Below are 21,270 nucleotides of genomic sequence, written 5' to 3' on the forward strand. Positions count from 1 at the left end.
AGATGGCGGCGCCGGGGTCGGGTCGCGGGGGCCCCGGAGGGAGGCGGTGAAGCGGCCTCGGCCCGCGGCTCCGGGACCCGCCGCCGCGCCGCTCCCGCCCGGGGCCCGGCCGCGCCATGGCCGCCGACAGCAGCAAGCAGTTCTGGAAGCGGAGCGCCAAGCTGCCGGGCAGGTGAGGCCTGAGTTGCCCCCGGGCCGGGCCGGGCTTCGAGGCCCCGAGGCGCTCCCTCCTCCCCGCCCGCGGCCTTCCCGGGCCCTCGTGTGGCCCTGTGTGCCTCCCCCGCAGCCTCCAGCACCGCAGGCCTGGGCGCTCCCAGTCAGGCCCGCAGCCCCTTGGCTCCAGCACCGGGCCCGGGCCGCGGTTTCCACGGGGGTGACAGAGAGCGGCCTCGCGCTCGTCGCTCCGTGCGCCCACGACGCTGCCCTGCCGAGCGCTTCTCCTCCCTTTCCGACTTGGTGTCGAGAGATCCGCCGGCCGGGGCCAGGCGAGCCCGAGCCCCGCGCTGCAACTTCCCGAGGGTGGAGGTTTGGGAGAAGTTGCTGGTGGCACACCGCCAGCCTGTCATGTCTGTTGCAGAAGATAGGGGTAGCTCTGTCTCTCGCGTCTTCTGTGCAGTGATCCTTTCCCGGCCCTGCAGCATGGTCCGGGCACGATCTCCAAAAAGGAGCTCGCGCAGAGAAAGGGAAGTTTCTTTTACAATCTGCTCGCTTTTGGGATCTTCCCTTGCGCGTTCACTACCTCCGCCTCCATCTTCCTGAGAGGGAAGAGACGAGCCTTGAAGCTTTCTGTAGGCGCCGGGTGCTCGTGGCGGGGTAGTTCGTCGGGACCGTACCCTTTCAGAGGCATCCTTATTCCCGTCTTAGACGCGCGGGAGGGGACAAAGGTGTGGAAGGGAAGCGAGTTGCCCGCTGTCACCTGCCCGATGCAGTCGAGCCACTCATTGCTTTTTCCTGTTACTAACAACACTTCCAGCTGGGGCTGTGGGGAGTCTGAGCCCGGCCATGTCTTGCTGAATAGGAGGAACCTGGTTAGTTTCCCTCGTGTCCTGCCCAGTGGTTTATCGAGTCCTGCTCTAGGGAGAGAGGCTCAGCAGGACACCACATTGCTTGCCCTCCATGCGTAGGGCCTTACTATTAATAATAAAAGTGGGTTATGCTGCTCTGTGGGAGTAGCAGCGGCTTGCTTTTTGAAATGTCGTTGGCAGGCTTCTAGGATTTACTTTCTGCTGCTGCATTGACACTAAACAATTCATCTCTTTATATGCAGTAGAGCGGATGGACCGCAGCAGAGAGCTGCTTTGTGTTGAATTGAAAGAGACCCTGCCTCAAAGAGTTTTTGTATCTAAATTTCAGTAGGTGAAGGTGGAAGGAGGGAAGAGACAGATGGACAGTGACTGCTCCAAGGTCACCCAATAGGTCATTGCCGGAGTTGGAGCAAAGCCTAGGTGTCTGCTTCTGGTCCAGTGCTCTCCTCACTGATCCAGTGTCGTCCGCCAGTGGAGGAGAACGACCAGGTGAAGCTGACTCAATCCAGAAAGAGGACTTGCGCAGACTAGTTTCACTAGCCAAACTGAGCTCCATTTAAGAAATCAATAGTGTCAGAGGTGCTGAGAGATCAAGATTAGTGTATTCTATAATAAATGTGGGGGATTTTTAATGATAGTCACCCCCAGAGCCACTTGTCCTCTTTCTGCCTTGGTTTGCCCACTTGCAGTAGTGAGGATGGGCTAGCCCAGGTTTGCATGCTGCTTTCGGATCCTCTGTTGAAAAACTTAATATCAGGCTTCTTCGCCTGATCAGGCAGTGGGGATGAAGTTTTACTCTCAGACCCTCCTGTGTAAGCTGCTCAGCTCTTTCACAGTCTTGTTCAAGCTTTTGCTCTTCATGGTTTCTGATGTCTAAGCCAGCCAGCAAGAGCTAAGTCAGCCACATAAATGACTCATAAAGCTGTTTTTTACAGTTTTTTCTAATCATATCCACCCCTGGTAGCTCTAACCACTACCAAGTAGGAAACAGTCACCTACACTTCCTTCAAAAAAAAAAAAAAAAAGTTTGCAGTAGGGCTGTAAGCAGTCAGGTTGTGTTGTTAGAAGCCTGCAGAGTTTTCAGCCACATCAACTTGTGCTTATCAGTATGTTCATGACTTCCTGGGTAGAGGAGAAGCACAAAGAAATGGAGCGTTTGCTGGCAAGTGGAAGCTTGTGCGATCTCCAATGTATCCTTAGAAGTTGCCCCACTGTAGTTTCCTCCCTGTGAGCATTGCTGGTTCTCTTTTGCTTTGTTCTGTCCTTCAGCCTGTCTTTAGAAGGACAGCCAGGGCAGGGGGTTATCCAGTGAAGTCAGTGGCAGAACATGCCTGCACGCACGAGTTGTATGGCACCCTCTGAAACTCACTGTTGCAAGGAGCCTGCATCCAGTTCAGGAGCTGCCTGTTCAGAGAGGCTAAGAAATAGCAGGCCAACACTAGAGGCTTTTTGAGTGGAGTAAGATGATATGGGCTATATTGCCAGAGGTGCCTTGGGTGGGGATGATGCTGCCATAGTAGAGCGCACAGCTTTGGGCTCTTTTAAAGGACAAACATTGGAAATCTGAGCCTTTTCCAATATCTTGTGTTAGGCCAGTCTGTTTTGGATGTTCAGGCCTGCCTTTCTGAGCATCTCTCACTGCCCAAGGGCACCAGAAAGGGGCTTCTTGCTCCAAGGTTTAATCTTAAGAGCACTGGGTACTTAACAGATCTAGAGGTAGGATGCCTGAGTTGGGGATTAATGGTCTGTTCCCCAAAGGACTCTAGCATTTATTCCATTCTAGCAGCCTCCCATTAGGAGCAGAGGAATCTTCCGTCCTGTGAATCCAATTGTTGTGTAGAGGAGCGGGCTTATAAGACCATACAAACCCCACTTGGGCTTTGAGAGCAGCTCAACTGCCTCCCCCAGGCAGCTCTAGCAAAAGCTGCCCTGGGCTGTTTGCAATCTGTAGCACTGATCTTGTTTTACTCTCGATAATCAACTTGTGATCAGTGCCCACATGGCCACCTCCATTTAATAACTGTCTTGGTGCGTCTGTCTTAATTAGTCTGGAAAAAGTGCCAGCCCAGCCCGTTGCCAGCCTTTTCAGAGCTCCAGGCTACAAACCAGAAGCTGCTGCACAGCAAGCCACCCCTGGTGAGGCTTCCGCACTGCTGCCCTGGTGTGAAGGGCCTATTGTTGCAGCCTCTCCTATGTTGCAGTTGCCTCTGCCTGTGATAGCTCTGCTGTTTCCTTGCATCTGTGGCACTGCTGCCAGCTGTGTCTGGGCTGCTGCCTCCCCTCAGCCAGATGCTTCCAACACTCATCGCGTCTTCCAGCTGCAGCCAGGCCACCCTCCACCCCTTCCCTCCTGTCTGGGATGGCTTGGTGCTGCTGGCTCTGTATGGAGCCAAAGGGCTCTACCTACAGCTGGTGGGAGTGGGGACAGTTGCACCAACCCTCACGGACGTGTTGCTGTGTCGGCCAGCTCTGGATGGGCCCTGTTGTCCACACAGTCCCATGCAGAGAAGACATGTGCGCAAAGGGACTGGCTTTGGTTTGGGCAGTCTCAGTCCTCCAGGAATGCTTGGGCTTTTCAGGCTGTTGATACAGTGCTCATCACATAATGCATTAGCACTTACAGGGATCCTGGAAATACACCTTGTTATGCCACGTCCCATCCTGTGAGTCACGGGAATGTCAGCCCCACTTGACAGGAAGAGAAACTGAGGCATCAAGGCAAAGTGACTCATCATGGGATCACAAAGCAAGTTGCTGCCTGAGTTCGGCTGGAGTTCCATTTGGGTCTTCCGTGTGCCCTTTTGCTCCTGGTCATTGTCAGTTGGAGCCCAACATCAGCCTCTTACAGCCAAGAGCTCCCCTGTGTCGTGGCTCAGTACAACTTCTCTGAGCATCTTCCTCTAGGGACTTGAAAGCATAACAAAGGATGCCTCTCCTGCCCGACTGCTATAGGGGAGTGCTTCCCTGGTTTATTCAGAGGGGAAATGGAGATGCAGCATCACTCACCCAGTGAGTTAGTGATGGCCTAGCAGAGACCCCTGGGACCAGGCTGAGCCCCTGCTCCCCTCGCCATAGCCAAGCCATGGAACTGTCAGGAGTTCAGTGTGTCAGGGCAGGGAGGCAAGGAGGTGATGTCTGAATCCCATTGAAGCTGCTTTCAACCTGCGTTTGGATTGCAAGAATGGCTTAGCAGCACAAGCTTGTCTGCACCTGAGGAATCTGTTCGCAACACTTCTGTGGCTTTTGTTTCCCCTGCAGCATTCAGCCTGTCTACGGAGCCCAGCACCCGCCACTGGATCCCCGGCTTACTAAAAAGTAAGTGCCGGGCCTCACCGCTCCCTCTTGGGCAGGCAGTGAGGTCTCTATGCCTCTGGTTTGCAAGGGTGTTTCCTACCCTGTCTTGCACGAAGGATCTTGGACCTTCTTCTCCTCCTCTGCAGTCTGGCAGCTTTGCCCCTCCGGTTTGCTAGACTGAATCTGCCTGTGTTGTTGGTGAGCAAAGAGTGGTGTCAGCTGTTTGCTGGCCTGTGTGAAATGAGCTGGCAGCCACGCTATAATTTTAGTGGTTGGACATCCACAGCTCTCAGCCCACTCATGGACACCAGCTTGGGCCATCTCAGCTGAAAGTCTGTGAGGGATACTTTGAGTCATGGAGCCTGAGCTCCTGAACAGGAGGAGCAAGCAGTGTGTGGGGCACCAGCAGTGTGGCATATGGGAAACACTTAGTCCCAGTGCCTTCAAGTCAGCACCACTTTTCCCCAGCCCTTAAAGGGAGATGTTATCTCCTGGCCTTGCCTCCTTATCGTGTTGCACAGTGGTGTCTGGGCACACTCTGGCACCTGGACTTCGATTCCTGCAGCATGAAGAGAAGGCAGACACTCTGGCCATGTCTGAAAACATACCCAGGCTCAGCTCTGACAGGATTGCCACAGCCATGGGCAGAAGCACATACACACAAACCTGCTGTGCTTGCCTCTCCCTAGATTAAGTGTGGCTGCTGATCTCCCTGGTCTGTGTCTGTGAGCCTGGCAGCCACTTTGTGCAGCCAGGAGTTATGGGAGTTTGTTCTCTTTGTATTGCTGGGCAGAGGAGCCAGACTCTCTGGCACCTCTCCTGCTGGCGCTCAGCTTTTACCAGCTCAGGCTAGAACTCTTGGGCAGCCTGCTTGTGACGGGGGTGGGGTTCATGGAAGGATTAATGCATTCCTTAGCATAGGCTGAGGAAGAGGGCAGGAGGTCATACCTAGGATAAAGAAGCTGGTGTGGTGCTGTACTGGGCGGTCCTTGGAAGGGAAAGAGGATGGAACCCTTGGGAGGGGTCATGTGGGACTGAGGGCTGGAAGAGGCCAGGCTTACCTCGTATCCTAGCACTGACGCACTCTCCCCATGGCCCTAGCTTCATCAAGGACCGCTCCAAGGTCAACGCACTGCCCCTGAAGAGCAAGAAGGCCTCTAGCTTTCATGAGTTTGCCCGCAACACCAGTGATGCCTGGGACATTGGCGATGATGAAGACGAAGACTTCTCCTTCCAGACCCTGAACTCAAAAGTGGCCAAGGCCACAGCAGCCCAGGTCCTGGAGAACCACAGCAAGCTGCGGGTGAAGCCCGAGCGGACCCCATCTGCACTGAACGAGCTGCCAACCAACTGTAAAGTCATCAAATCCAGCAGTGAAGCCCAGCTCTCCAGAACATCTGGTGAGTGCCTCTTGCCAGTATGCTTTCTTGAGTGGTTGCTGTTGATTTGAACCTCTCACTATTGCCCACATAGAGGCTTACAGAAGAATTGCCACCCCATGGACCTTGATTTGTCCCTACATTACTAGTCTAATGCCCCAAATCCAGGCCCAGCAGCTACCTCTCCACCAACAACATGTAGCCTGGGGTTCTTTGGGGCTCCACATCCTGCTTATAGTCCTTTGCCTGTCAGCCTTGGGTCAGCATCCCCCAGGATTGTGAATCCATCCTTCCAGGCTGTTAAAGAAGCCCAGAAGGTCCTTTACAGCTCCAGGTTGGTTGCTCTGAAAGTAAATTTATAGATCTCGGCAGCCAGCAGATGGCAACAGAGTCTGTGTAATGCCTGTTGTGTTCTGCAAGCCAAGGTGCCTGCTCCTTGGCACAAAGGAGGCCCAACGATGTAGGCTAAGTAACATTGGTTTTGCTGCAATCCCCAAGTGCCCTCTTCTGCTGACACACAGTGGTCAGGTTCTGAGCAAATGGCAGCCTAGCGTGTGGAATGCAAAGGGGAGGAAGGAAGGAGAGGATGAATAAGGGAGTAAGAGGAAGGGGTTGAACAAGAGGAAACAATGAAAACAGCAGCAGGAAGCTGGCTGTACTCCATCTTGGACCATGGCTTTGAAGTCAGTCTGAGTTCCCATCCTGTGATGTCCCCAGGCTGTACAAGAGTTTCTAGTAGAGGGAATTAGAGCTGGCAGGGTGAAGCGCTGATGTTGGTTGTAGCTTCTATTTTTCAAGTGCATTAGGGGAAGGGGGAAGGCAAGCCTAGGAACAAAGGAATGATGGGAGACTTTTGAGAGAGGTCTTAATGCTTGCCAGGGTGCACATAGGACCAGGGCTTACTCTGGACTATCCAGCTTCCTGAAGTATTAATGTAATCCCAAGGACTAGAGAAGGCACCCCTACTTGGGCAAGCCTCTCCTTTGTTAGTGGGTTGGAGAGATCCCAAAGCAGTGTGCACACACTAGCAGACAAACCCAGAAGTAGGGCTTTATCCCTCTGTAGGCAACGGGAACCTGAGGCCCAGTTCAGGAACAGAAGAGATTCCCTGAGTCCCTGTCCTGTGGTTGACTTCTGCTGTGATGTTGCTCCCACCCTGCTGGCTCTCTGACTGTCCTCTTGCCCTCTGACAGAGGACACCTGTGTGCGGAACCCACTCCACAAACAGCAGTCCCTCCCACTCAGGCCCATCATCCCGCTTGTCGCCCGCATCTCTGACCAAAATGCCTCAGGGGCTCCTCCAATGACTGTGCGAGAGAAAACCCGTCTGGAGAAGTTCCGGCAGCTCCTGTCCAGCCACAACACGGACCTGGGTGAGTGCAGGGGAAAGGGGTAGTTCAGGGAGGTTCGGGGTATGTCATTGGGGTCCTACAACATCAATCAAATGTGAGCATGGAACAGCACCAGTGGGAGCTGGATGCGGTTGCTGCTGGGCGGACTGGGCTCTTCTGTGGATACTTGGTGCTAATTGAGCAGGGATCAGCTGGATTGGAGCCCCCTGCACCTGCTGCTAGTGATGTTGGGGACACAGGTTCTGGGCTGGCTGGGTCCAAGCCCCTGTGGCCCTACAGCGCATCCTGTGTGGCTAATGCCAAGCCTTGCTGGGGACACGGTGTCTCTTGAGCCCACAGGAGCAGACTGGGGTTTCCTCTCCTTCTAGGTGTAGTCCTGACTAGCCGTGGACCTCACTCAGGATGTGCCTAGGGATCTAACCCACTGACACCACTGTCCGTTTGCAGATGAGCTGAGGAAGTGCAGCTGGCCCGGTGTGCCCAGAGAGGTCCGGCCCGTGACATGGCGGCTCCTGTCGGTAAGTACTAAAGCAAAGGCCTGCTGCAGCCTTGTACAGACAGCTGCACTAGCCATTGGAACTACATATGTGGGAGCATGTGTGACTGGGCTGGAGGTTCATAGATGTTAGGGTTGGAAGGGACCTCAGTAGGTCATTGAGTCTGACCCCCTGCCCTGGGCAGAAAAGAGCGCTGGGGTCAGATGACCCCAGCTAGGTGCTTGTCCAGTCTTCTCTTGAAGATCCCCAAGGTAGAGAGCACCACCAGAGGTGCCTGGCCCTGCCTTATAGCACGTGGTCAGTACAGAGATTCTGTTCAGTTCCGTATTCCCCTACACAGTCTAGCCATCTCTGTGCTCCCTGAGAAGTCAAAGTTGCACATCCAGTTAGCAAGGGGGCTGGGGTTAGAACAGAGGTGTCTGAAATGCCATCCGGCAGGCCCTGACTTTGACTCCAGTTGGACATTCAGACTGCTGGCTGCCTACTTGTCCCATCTCCCCCTGTGCCAGGGAGCAGGCATGAATGATCTGAGCTCTGAGACTGCCAGTGAGGTCATCATCCCCCATGGTGGCAGCCACCACCCTGCACCCTGGCTAGTCAGCCTGCACAGCTCACTCCTGTAGGTAATTGGTGTCTTGCTGCAAGTTTGAAGAGCAGCTGGTGCTGAGCAGCTAGTCAGCTTTGTACTGACCCAGGCCTGCTGCTGGCAGATTGCCCCAGGTCAGGAAGGGGGGAGACCAGGCAATCCTGTGTTGGCAGTGTTGAGGCCCTTGTGAGCTGCCCCCACGCAGAGCTTTGCGCAGGCTGAAAGCACTGCCTGGCAAGCTTCTCGGGCACTGGCCCCGCTGGGTCAGGAACAAAGGGGAAGGGGCCTTCCTGGACACACTGCCTTTCCCCTCCAGGGCTACCTCCCCGCCAACATGGAACGACGGAAGCTGACTTTGCAGCGTAAACGGGAGGAGTATTTCGGCTTCATTGAGCAATATTACGATTCCCGGAACGAGGAGCATCATCAGGACACCTACCGGCAGGTATGTACTCTCCTCCAGTTGCTAGCTCCCCCCTGAGTGGTTCTTCTTTCATCTCCTTCTCATCTGTGTCATGGCATGTTGAGGGGGTCTGTTTTACCACCCCCACTGCCAAGAGCAGGCCATGGAGTTCCTTACAGATCTCTCTAGCTGCCATGTTGTCTGATTCCCCTCTACCCGAAGTCCATCCTCCCTTAAACAGCTCACCCCTGCACCAGTCACTAAGTCCAAAGGGATTTCACACTCCATCTGCTCCCACAGAATCAAGCACAGGGGCTGGAGGGTATTGCAGGGAATTTCCCACCCTGGGTCCCAATTATAGATGTTTCCTGCTGAGCTCCTCAGCCTCCTTGCTGTTCCTCTGGGCCTGCAGAGGGAGGCAGCTTTCCCCTCCACCGAACAGCCCCACAGATCTGTGTAATAGCTGATCCCTCTGACCCATGTGGCTGACATGCACAACCCGCTCTCCTTTCAGATCCACATCGACATTCCAAGGACCAACCCTCTCATTCCACTCTTCCAGCAGCCACTAGTCCAGGAGGTGAGGAGCTGATTCTTTCTAGCCTGCCTGTGGTGGGGCAGGCCAGTTCCTTCAGGTGACCATGGGCTTCCGCAGGAGATACTCCTCTTCTTAACTAGGGCATCAGGGCCCTCTGGCTTCGGCGTGTCCTCCTTGGACCACCTGCTCCCTGCTGTGAGGATCATTCCAGCAGGTCTAATCCAGTCGCATTGATTTTTGGAACTTACTTCTAAGCAGGGTGGGGCTCCCTGCTGGCCAGTGGGTGGTCAAGGACAGTCATCTTGCCTGGCTCTATGGAGACGGTTGTGTGGGTGAAACTCCTCTTCCTTTTCTACTCCATGGTTCTTAAGGTAACTGAACCAAACTCATGAACATGCTTTAAGCATTGATTCCTTGTGAGGGGAAGGAATCTTGCAGAAGTTTTTGTTTTATTTCTCCTGGGGGGAGCATTCAAGGTGGTAGTGATGTGATGTGAAATGTTGGAAACCTCATGCGAGGGACCTGAGCTATGGAACCATGTTGTTAGAGATAGGGAGGCCAGCCCCAAAAGATGGGAGGGGAAACTGAGGCACAGGATGGCAGTGACTTGCCCAAGGTCACACAGCAAGTTAGCAAAAGGGCTGAGGTTAGAATCAGGCTGTCTGGGGCACTGTCCTGTAGGCCTTGATTTTGACTCCAGTTGGATGTTTGGGCTGCTAGTTGTTCACCAGTCCCTTCTTCCCCTGTGGCAGGGAGTGGGTATGGGGCATAACTCTGAGGAACAAGTCTACAGTTGGACTGTGTCAGACTGAAAGAAGTGCCAGCCACAAAGGCAGCAAAGCCCCCCTCGTTCTGTCCATATGGACACCGAAGCCAGTCTGATGTTGGAGTAGAATGGCAGAAGGGTGAGAACAGCTCCCTGGATCCCAGGGTGTGAACGTGAACCTTGCTGTAGCCTCATCCTAGAGGCCCCTGGTTAGCCCAACCATAAACGGGCTGAGTCGTTTCTGGCCGAGGAGTTGAAAGGGGCTGGACATGATGCCAGCCACGTCCTGCCTTGTGTGCCTTAGCTGGAGACTAGCATGCCTGCCAGCCTGTGGGGCCATTTGGGGTCAGGCTGACTTTGAGCTTTGTTTTCTGCTTGTGATTGATTAAGCTTATGTAGTTTGCCTGTGACCTTCCCCATGGAGACAAGTCCTGACACATTCTACAACTTGGTAGCAACTACTTTCCTCAACCTTCCGGGCTCCTTTGTGCTGGGCGAGAGATCTGGGCAAGAGCTCTAGCTATAAAGATCAAAGCTAATCATTTGCCAAAAGCAACTGTGGGTTGATTAGGAAGGGGAAGTTCCGTTTGACACCAAGTCAAGGCCCTGAAGCTAGAACAGGAGCTCTTATGATGGCACATGGGAGCTGTCATGCGACTCATCTTCATTGTATGACTGGGAGGCTTTCTAGAATGGCCTGGATAGCCTAAGAGAAGGTAAAAACAGTTGGGGAAGTGTCCTTTCTTGGGCTAGAATACAATGCAGGGTTATGAGTGTTCTGGTTTCCACAAGGATCAGGATACATTGGAGAAGGAACTCCAAGACGGGGGCCAGACTCCTTGCTAACACACTCTGTCTCTCTTCACACTGATCTCTTGAATCGCATCACATCCTGTACACCTGTGGCAGGGAGTGCACTTCCGGAGCTCAGGGGGAAGGGAATATCTATGGAGGCAAAGAACAGTTGGGCATGTAGCACATGCTGCCAACCCTCTGGGAAACTTGCCCCACCATGAAAATGATTTCAATGACTGCAGCTTGCTGTGGCAGGAAATAGAGGCCAGGGTACTGTGCCTAACATGTAAGTTTAGCTGTCAGGTGCTGGCTTGGTTAGTGGCACTGTCGCATCACTGCCATTAGCTAAATGTCTCAAGCATGTGTGTACAGATAAGTTTCTGCTTCCAGTGCAGTTGGCTCTGATCAGATGCTGATAACTGCCTGAAACCACAGCTAGGGCTGCATCTAGGTCTTAGAAAATCAGGCTTCACATCAACTTAATTTTGAGCTTTGCCAAAAAAAACAAACCTTGTAATCCAGGGAGGTTTGGGCAGAGCTGATGAGGGATCTGTAGATCACATGCAGCAAGGCATCTGGATGTTTCCTCCTGTTCAGCCTTGATCCTATCAGTGCTGCTTCTAGAAATGGCTCTGCTAAACCATAACCCCACCCACAATTTATCTGATGTGCCCCTCTGCCTTTCATTTGGAGGTGGTTGATGCGAGTATGTGGCTTTCCTTCATTCTTTCCCTAGATCTTTGAAAGAATCCTGTTCATCTGGGCCATCCGACACCCAGCCAGCGGCTACGTCCAGGGAATAAATGACCTGGTCACTCCGTTCTTTGTCGTGTTCCTCTCCGAATATGTTGGTAAGTGACGTCTAGTGCTTGGAACCTGCTATGGCCTTTCAAAGCAGCATGTGGCCATTTATAAGTTGCTGGTATTTTGCTGGAGAGGTTCTCCTCTGTGTGACTATCATATGAAACTAAATTTTGAATCTTCCTTAACCTCCCATCAGTTTTCTTTCCCCTTCTGAATTGGCTCTAGCCACATATCATATACAGGACTCAGCAGAAGCAAAAGTGGATTTACATTTGAATGCACTTAATCTGGTTGTAGTTTTAAACAGAGCAGAGCCCTTCAGTCACTTAGCATTAACAAAGCCTTGATATATCAATTTTTCTTGGTCTTATTGCTGGAAGTCTTGAGCCGGCACCCTTTCAGTTCCTGAGCTTTAAAGAGACCCTGTCCAAGTACTAATGCATTTCAATATGATCCCTGCCCTGTGCTCTCAATTGCAGACTCAGCCGGGTGCAGCTCAGATCTTTTAAAATGTGCATTGGTTTTCCACTCCTGCTTTTTTTTTTCTTTCTTTTTTTTAAGGAATGTCCAGGGTGCAGTGCAGAGATCTGAGAGCTAGTACTTTACTAGAGTAAATGGCCTGGATGGAGCACTGCACTGACAGGGCTGTACTCACCCCGTGAAGTTCCCAGCCCTTCCCTCCTGACTTCATTGTGCTTTGGCTCACTCCATCTAAGCCTGTCTGGAGTTGAGCACCCATTTCCCAGCACCTTCTCCTTTGAGGGATTGAGCTGTCTCCATTTCAACTTGTTGGGAGATGGGAGTGCTCAGGCCCTCAGAGGATTCAGTTCTCAATGTACGGGGCTGTGCAAAGCAGTAGCATGAAGCCCAGGGCACAAAATGTGCCTCCTACATGCCCCTGGTGCAACTCCTTTAATCTGAGCCTCTACAGAAGGAAGGAACTTGTCCTGTGAGTGCCCAAGCAGATTCCATTTGAGCAGTAATGGCCTGGTCTCCTTCTCTCAAGGCATTACTGGTGTCTGGTAGGAAAGGCTGTGAAGCCTTTGCTATTGCTCAGTGTCACCTCAGAGGCTGAGCTGGGTGTATTGGGCAAGTGCCTCAAAAGTACAGAAGTAGTCCAGGGTTTTCTGGGAGGCTGCACATGTTACCTGTGCAGATCAATGTGACCTCTTGTGAGTGCAGCCCGGGATGCAAGGCCACCTACATTGCATTTCCATATGTGGCTCTGGTGTTGGCTGTTCTGGACACTTGGATCTGACCTTCTGTTTTGCAGTGACAGGCTCGTGGGGCTCAAATAACCAAAGCTCTTTCACTGCAAGCCAGATCTTCCTCCCAGAAGTTGTTAGAGGAGGGTGTCCTCTTCCTGAAGAGCCATCCTCTCATGGAGTTGGGTCCATGAACAGAGCAGTTCCTAATGCATCAGCCTGTTGCCTCTTAAGCCTTGGGTTCAAATCTTCAGATCACAAGTAGTAAAATGTGCTTTAGTCTCTGGATAATCCTCTCTGCTTAGGGTTTGGAGCAGATCCAGCCATTCTTGTTATGTGACTGTAGAGATGAACTTGCCCAAGGAGTGTGGACTTGGTCTGATGCCCAGCTTGCTCAGCCTGTTGCTCTATAGTGCTCCATGCTGTCCTCTGTAAGGAGCATGAAGTTTACCCACTTCATCACCATATGATTGTTGGGTGGAACCTTGGCTGTTTTCCTGCAGCATCTCTTCCTGGCAGGCACCAGAGCAGCTAGCACTTGACTCATAGAAATGTTTGCTCTGTTGCTGCCCACCAGCTATCCTGAGCGCCAAGCCCCGTGATTCTGAGGTTAGCAGGGGCTGGGCTGGCACTTGGACTCTCGCAACAAGGAGAGTGCAAAGGGGTTTGACTCTGATCCCGCATCTGTTCAGTGTGTTAAAACAAAGATGTTCACGCATGTTACACTGAGGCCTCGCCAGGGCAATGGCAGGGTTCAGTGGAAGGAGGGCCTTGCTTTTTGCAGGTAGTTCTTCCTTTTTGTCTCCAATGTTTTGTTGATGCCTGCTAGCTAGGTGTTGATCCCTGTTAAATACATGTTGCTGCCATAGGAAGTTGGCTGAATGCATGGTAGGGAAGATGTTGCTTATAAGCAGATGTTGCCTTTATCAGGTGTTGCAGTGAATGGACTTCAGCTATATGCACCAGAAGTCTGAGGTGAATGCAGTGCATGCTCAAAGAGCTGTCTGCCTGGAGACGGTCTTTATCATAGTACAGACGTCCCATCAGGGCAGTGGTTCTCGACCTCATTAGGTTCGGGGCCTCCTTGAAAAAAATCTCAACTCTTTGCTTTCATTCATTTCTTGAGTACAGAAAAAATATCAGTTCTGTTGCAAAAAACTTGGAAAGCCTGGAGCAGGGCAAAATGTTAGTGACACTCTGGATTCTCACTTGAAATCTTTGGGTTTATCTTCTGAATCATGTAGGTATTTGCACACATAACAGGGCTAATACTGTATGGCATCCTACAGAACCCTGAAAAGGATCTCCCGGCACCCTAGGGTGCTCTGACACCCTGGTTAAGAATTACTGGTTTAAGGAGTCTGACCACAGTTGGAGCATGCCTGCCCACTCTAACTGTTAACCAGCTCAGGTGACAGTAGCAGTGCAGCCATTTCAACATGGGCTGCCAGTGGTCCAGGTTGAGCTCTTCCAGCCTGTGCTGAGTTCATGCTAACACAGCTTGGCCGATCCTGGTGCCTAAGCTGGTGCAGGTCAGCCTGCTCTTGCTGTTGTGCAAACCTAGCCCTAAGGCCTGCTGCCCTCCCTACAGCATCAGGTGCTGCTGAAGGGAACATGCTCCATGGCCCAGCTTGACTCAGTGTTTGACTCACCCCAGAGTGGACACCCAGGGGAGGTGGGGCTGGGGGTTAAGTTCCAATTGTTGGTTTCAGATATTGTCCCCTACCCCTCTGGTGATCACCAGGCCCATCTATGTAGGGGCCTTAAGGAAGGAGTAGCCTACCTGCTTGCCAGCCAGACAAGGAGAAGCTGAGATGGTTGAGCACTAGATAAGTAGGGTTGTTGAGGGCCCCTGACCTGGGCATGCCACCCACAGAGGCAGCTGCAGTTGGGAACCTCTGCCCTTATGCAGACACAGACATACACTTGTGCAGGCACTTCGCTAAGGCACCTTTAGCACTGCCCTAATGACTAACCCTGAGTGATGGGAGTGTGATTTCTGTTGTTATTTATTGGAGGTGACTGCAAATTGTCTGGTGCAGGGGTGCATGGCACACAGCCTACCAGGACCATCTCAGTGGCCTGCCACAATTCCTCATTCACTTGCATTACTACAATAGAGTTCTCACTCCCCGGCAGCTCATTAATCTGCCTCCTGGTGTGGTTCAGCTTTCCTCTCAAATACCGAGGGGTCTCGTTCCATCCATGTGGAATCCATTTGTGGTGGCTCTCCATTGGAAAGCACTCCGTCCACTGGGTTTCAGTTGTACCCCCCTGGATCAATGCAGGGTTGTACCTTGATCATACATTGCTTTGCCCAAGTTGATGTTCAGTTAGGGGCTCCCATCACCTGTTCCTCAGCCAAATAGATCTCCACAGAGTTTCTTCGTAACTTTGTCCTACTGCTCCTGCCTTCTGGGATCTTCCCCTTGCTCAGCTCTTAAGTCCTGCGCCCCAGCACAGTCCCCTGGTGTCTGGCTCTTGGAAGCAGTTCCAGCTCTTCATCATTCATTTCTGTCTGTCAAACCTGTCTGCACCTTTTGAGCAATATGCTGTCTGGGACAGTGCACGCCATGCCAGGAATACAGTGACTGTAGCCGTATAGAGTGGTCCCATGCCCCGCTGTGGGAACATAAGACTGGAAAGGACCTGGATCATTGAGGCCAGACTCTATCAGAGGCAGCCAAGTCATAAATGCCCCTCAAACTTTCCAGGCTCTGTCTGAAGCCTAGGCATGTCCCTTGCTGCTGTTACTCCTATCTGAGCAGCCAAGGGCTTTTGTCTTCAGGCCTGTTATGCAGCCTTAAAAAGCCATCTTACTGCCACCTTCCATTGCGAGCCCCATCCCCCTCTGGGTCTGACTCCATGCTGTTCAGCTCCCCCGCCCATTATGGCAGAGCCTGGAAGAGCTGAGTCAGCAGGGCCAAAGCCACTTCCAGGCAAAGTGTTTTGTGTGATGCAGGAGAGAGGCTGCCAGCCTGAGGCAGGAGTCGTGGAGCTGTTCACTACAATTAACTGTTCAGCACAAGCTGGAGCTGACACCACAGCCTCTCACTGTTCGATTTCCTGGTTTTTCCCTTGGCGTCACCTCCAGTAATAGATTAGCCCCAGCCGGCAAGGGCAGGATTACTCGTTAATTCATGTTATGCATGGGCAGGTATTGGGAGCCAGAGTGGCAAACCGGCAGCAGCTTCCATATTGATCAATTAAAACCTCTCCCCTCAGCTGATCTGCTGGTTAGCGCATGTCTCTTCCCAATTGGCTTTTCTATCACAATTGATCAAGAACACAGCCAGGAGGTAAAGCGAGCAGCAGGCAGCACTGTCTTCCCAGGGGGCCTTGTCTGGCTTCAGGCCAGCTGGTAGGAAGAAGCGTGTGCAAGGTTCTGGGTAGAGTTGGGCCTTGAGGCCAGTGGTGTGATAGCACCAGTCACTCAAGGTGCCTCTACTCCTGTGATGGCTTTTGCTGTCAGAAATGTCCCTTCCACCAGCTCAGATCCAGCAATGCCCTTCTAATACTGTTGCTCACAGATGATCTGTGATTCGACTGCCTGAGGAGCTGTGCGAGAGGCAGAAGTGAACTTGCTTCAGGAGGTAGGGTGACCTAGTGGCTCGAGTGAGGAGTCAGGATACTCAAGTTCTGCTTCATGTCCCTTCAGTACCATGGAGAACTCCTGGTACTGTTCCTTGGGACAATGCTCCCACCCGACTCAGTGCAGGAAGGGGACGGGCATTGGTAAGGGTGACAGACTTGAAACCCTGTCTCAGATCAGCCAGTGAGACAAACTCTCGTGACACATCCTTGGCCTGTGTCTGCCCTTCTGGTTTATTCCAGGAAACCTGGGAATAACGTTAAGGCCTGCTGGAGAATCTGCCTCCGCCTCAGGATTTGTGAGGAGTGAGCAGCCCTTTGGCGTAGGAGTCCCTGGGCCTGGAGCAACCAAGTATAACTATTGCAGCTAGGACTTGAATGCAGAGTCTGTTTGCTGTGGTTTGTGTCCAGTTCTGGCTGAGCAGGTGTCAGCGCCCAGCCTCTTCTGGCTGTTTGAGCTCCCAACTCTGTCTAGTTCCCAACAATCTGAGTCTCTTTTGCAACACTTGCCATCCCAGGTAGCTGTGTGCCTTGTTGCCAGTCTCAGGTGGCCCATGTTGATGAAACGGCCATGCCACTGCCTCCAGACATACAGTGCACTGCCTGGCATGTCTTGAGATCCAGTGCCCCACCTAAGGACCTTCCCACAGATGAACAGGATATGAGTGTCCCTGGGCTGTTGCTCTCATGACCTTTTAGCCTATAAACAGCAGTAGCATGTGCAAGGTTCTCCCAATATATTGGTACAGTCTGGCAGTATCATGCATGGAGCAGCAGGTAGCATCATCCCTGTGCCCTTGGTGGTAGGGATGGAAATGGTCCCCAGGGGAGATCTGATGGGGAATGGACTTCCTGTCTCATGCTTAGCTTTGATTTGGGAGACTGTGTTCCCAGCAGAACAAACCCAAGACTTTTGAGGAGAAAAACCCTTCCCCCATAGCCTGGCAAGTAGGGCACTCCCAAGGAATGTGAGACACCAGGGGACATGACAACCCTTTCTGCTTCTCCTAGCCAGGAGCAGGGACTTGAACCCTGGTCTCTGCCCTCTTGTCTCAGCCAGGTGCTGTTCTGGGCTAGGAGTGTCTCCGTTATGGAGTTGAGGGATGAGATCCCATGTGACTCCTTGACCCCAGCCCCTTTCTCCCACTAGTTTGGGTTTTCCAGCCAGCCCCATCTGGTCACAGTCACCAGGGCCCAATGCAGGGTCATTCCCTGGAGTTCACTCTCTACCTTCAGCTGCAAAGTGTTGTATTGCCCCTCTTCCAGTACCTCCCTTTGGGCATAAAGGGCACTTGCATGCTTTACCATGGCCTCTGGGCACCAGAAAATACCAAGGAGCTATGGGCCTTGCTGCCACTACTATGATTTCTAAGCTTGCTGCTTGCTATAAGTCTTGATGCCTACCAAGGGGGGGCTGGCTAGGGTCAGGCCTGTTTGGTGCCATCTTCTGCTCTGTGGTAGTGGGGGACTGGGGAAAGGGGGGGTTGAGGGAAGACAATCTGTCTTGGTGCTTGGTGCTACAGCTCTGCGTTGTGCTTCTTGCACATCCCCATCCTGCCAGCTCTAAGCTCTCTGGCAGCTGGGCTGGAGCTGAGCCCCTGGGGTCCCAGCTCGCCCCCATGCTGCCAAGCTGGTATGTCCATTGCCAAGGCATTCTGTATCAGTCTGCCACACAAACGCAGCTGCCTTAGCAAGCTGGCAGGGTGCGGGTGCTCCTGGGCCAATGCCAGCCACAGATCCACGTGTGGAGCGGCTGCTACCCCTGGCTGATCAATGGCTTCAGCTTAAGAGTGCTGAGCTCTGCTAGTTTCAACTGGCACGCGCTGAGTGGGGAGCGGGTGAGAGGCACCGAGGCTGCAGTAGCAGCAGCTGCGCAGGAACCCACAGGTGGAGCGGGTGGCAGCTGGCATTCGGGCTGGCATGGCAGATCCAGCGGGGGTGGGAATGGCTGCGGGGAATGCAGACAGGTGTCTCACTGCACATGCCAAGGGCAAGAGGGCAGGCAGGGCAGGAGATGCGCATGCAGCCAACCCATGGAGGGCTTGCTAGGCACAGCTCTTTGCCCTACCAGAAGTCAACAGATTTTACACATTGCTTCTTTGGGATGTGGGGTAGAGGAGGACAGTGCCTGTTCACCAGCTTGGAGTGAACCAAGGTGACTAAAGCAGGGAGTAGGGGCTGTAGCACCAGCTGGACTCTACTGCTGTTCAACTGCCCCAAGAGCACTGATGTATCTTAGGCATTGGCTGCTGCACCAAACACCAATAGCCTCTTAGTTGCCATGTCCATCTATGGAAAGGCCCAACATCCTGCCGTTAGCAGTGGGATGTTGTATTCTGTTTGTGGCAATGGTAGGGTTTGGATCTGTGCCCTTTTCTGCTTGCATAGAGCTAGCCCCAACCCCACCTGGCTCACCGGGTCCACTGGTTCCTACTGTAGCATTTCTGCTTGTTTAATACCACCGTGTGTATGGCCCTTGGGTTGCAAAGTGAATCTGCTGGTTGGTATCAACTGTGTCTTTACCATGCCTTAAAAAGGAAGCCTTGCCTCTTAAGGTTGTGCCTTCTCCCTGCTCATCTCAATTAGCAGTATCCGGAGGCCCAGTTAGGGGTAAATTAAGACATTGATTATTTCACTGCTGATCATAGCAGACATCTCGGACTGTTGTGGGCAGAGCTTGGATAAACCTGGAGGAGCTGGGTGCGTCAGGTGGGCCGCTCAGCCAGGAGCCAGCCAATGCCAGGAGCCCTGGGCTAGTAATCCTAGTGAATGTGCCCACTGTGCTACAGGCCTGTAAACAAGGGGCAGATCTAACCCTCAAGTAAGCAGCTTGCCCCAGGCCACAAGAGGTGTGAACAGCTCTTGCCATGGCAGGGGAAGGGGGGATCAGACTGAAGTAGCTTTGAGGGGAGCACATGAAGGTGCAGATACTTGGGAATGTCCCTGGCCACCCTGTCATGCCCCCCTGTGCCCTGGCTGTGCTCACTTGGTTCCAGCCACCAGTCTTGCCTGGGAAAAAACATTGGGGTGCCCCACACAGCAGGGAGCCAGGCCTGCTTCCCCGCTGGTGGCCGTGCTCTGCAGCAGGCTGTGCTGCCGTAACAAGCGCCCCTCGGCCTGGGCTGGCACGGCTGCCGTGGAGTTGCTGGCTGGTATTCAGTTGCTGGCAGAGCCATATGCTGCCTGTCCAGGTTCTTTATACAAGGCCGTTGTCGTGATGCTACAGAACAGCTGTTTGCACCAAGCGATGCGCACCAGAGAGAGCCTTTTCAACACTTCCCTCTGCCAAGCTGCTTTTAGCTTGTGCCTGAGCTCTCAGTCTGGGGGCCGTACGTACTGGAGGGGCGAGCTGGATGCTTGACAGAGGCTTTTCCCTTCCACAGACCTTGCCCAGAGCTGGAGAGTGCACAGCTGGGAGCTATGTAGGCTTCCTCTCCCCTCAGCCCTTGCATTCGCCATCCTCACTCCTGTCCCATTCAGGGGGTTTTCCTGCCGCCGCCTCCTTTCTGCATGTTTTGCCCTGACACTCACAGTTGCTAAGCTGTCTCCTTCACCTTGTCAGTCTTGTCTCTCCTGTGTCTGAGCCGCACCATACGTCCCCTCGGGCAGACCTCTCAGGCAGCTGGACTATAAAGCAGCCATATTTTATAGAAACATTAAAAATACCAGCTTCCCTAGGGAGCAGTTGGGAGCTGTTTGAGAGGCAGATGACCCCGGGGTGGAACGGAGCAAGTGTTGGTGTGCAGAAGTGCCATCCAGGCCTAGTTTCAGATAGAAACAGACGGCTGCATCCAGCCACAGCTGCAGGGTGGAGCCAAAGGTGGCAGACTCCAGCTCCACGCATTGCCATTCCTACAGCTCTCAAGTGGTGAGAAGTGTCCTGACCTTATCAGTGGCTGTCGCCTATCAGGACCTGGCCGATAGCCGCCATCTGCAAGTGGGTACCTTTCACCAGGCAGCTGTTGCCTCTTCTAGCCTCAGCCCAAGCCAGCTGGCACAGTGCCCTCCTCCCTGACTCACGAGCATCGCTTCTCTCCTCTGATGCATTGTAACCCTGAGCTGAGTGAAGGAGAGTTGTGTAGGAAAGAGGCTGGGCTTTAAAATATGCATGTCATTCTCTGTGGGTCTCTGAGCCTTTCAGAGCTATGGATGCCCAAAGGAGTGATCCTGCTGCTTTTGACAATACCAGCCTCCTTCCTGCTGTTCCTGGTGCCTGGTGACTGGCAAAAACTAGTGGAGCATTAAACACAGGTTGCTTGAGACCTTGGCTCCAGGGCAGGCTTCTCTTAGGGCAGGGGGAGGGCTGGGTGAGCCTGACCTGACTTCTAAAGGGAGTTTGTGGTGAGGTCCCCCTCCCTGGGGGCAGGGCATCTTCTGCTCTTCTAGCCCAGCGGTGCCCAGGGCTCCAGCATTCAGACAACTCCCCAGTGCCCGAAGGGGTGACCCGCCTGTCGTGTGTGTTCTTACCTCCCTCCACCCAGGCTCATGGAGCATGAACCCTAGGGGAAGCTGAGTGTATCAGCCCCAGTGGTTTGTACTGCACGGTCCTCCGGACCCCATCCTGTTAGATGCTGGGCACTCAGACCAGCTGAGGTCATTGGTAGAGCACACAGGTCTCCTGGCCGAGGCTGGTGCCCCAGCCCCTGACTCCTACTTCTACCACCTCCAGGGGTGTCCACCAAAGCCACAAGGCCCTGGAGGAGCCACCCTGTGTGTCTGGGCCATGCAAGGCCGTGCACATGGGTCAGCATTCTGCTGTTTCGCCACAAACTCCTGTTTGACACACTTCTCCCAGCCTGTTGGAAGGGAGTGCTGCCTTTCACATGCCATGTGCCCTTCAGGGACTGAACTGACAGCAGCAGGCACCTGCTGAGCTCCTAATTAGCTGGATTTGAAAACCGAGTCTGCAAAAGAGTCCTGTCCTCCCCTCCCCAGTCCCCCAGAAAACCTGCAGCTTCTCCTGTGTGAGGCAGCTCTGTCCCTTGGCACTCCACTTTTGGGTCAGCCTAGGGAGGGGCAGCAGCTGTCTGAAGCT

General features: G+C 53.3%; 1 protein-coding gene across 1 annotated transcript in view; it reads left to right on the plus strand.

Moving 5' to 3' along the window:
* The first annotated feature begins 19 nt into the window (after positions 1–19).
* TBC1D22B (TBC1 domain family member 22B) overlaps positions 20–21,270 on the plus strand; it is a 28,927-nt gene continuing 7,676 nt past the window's right edge. The window contains exons 1-8 of the mRNA XM_006266188.4: positions 20–172; positions 4,284–4,340; positions 5,421–5,719; positions 6,892–7,071; positions 7,498–7,568; positions 8,450–8,578; positions 9,051–9,116; positions 11,372–11,486. Of these exons, the coding sequence (XP_006266250.1) occupies positions 117–172; positions 4,284–4,340; positions 5,421–5,719; positions 6,892–7,071; positions 7,498–7,568; positions 8,450–8,578; positions 9,051–9,116; positions 11,372–11,486 (973 nt within the window). The 5' untranslated portion in view covers positions 20–116. The remainder of the gene's footprint in view (positions 173–4,283; positions 4,341–5,420; positions 5,720–6,891; positions 7,072–7,497; positions 7,569–8,449; positions 8,579–9,050; positions 9,117–11,371; positions 11,487–21,270) is intronic.

This window comes from Alligator mississippiensis, chromosome 14 (assembly GCF_030867095.1).
Source record: "Alligator mississippiensis isolate rAllMis1 chromosome 14, rAllMis1, whole genome shotgun sequence".
In the NCBI taxonomy this organism is placed as follows: domain Eukaryota; kingdom Metazoa; phylum Chordata; order Crocodylia; family Alligatoridae; genus Alligator; species Alligator mississippiensis.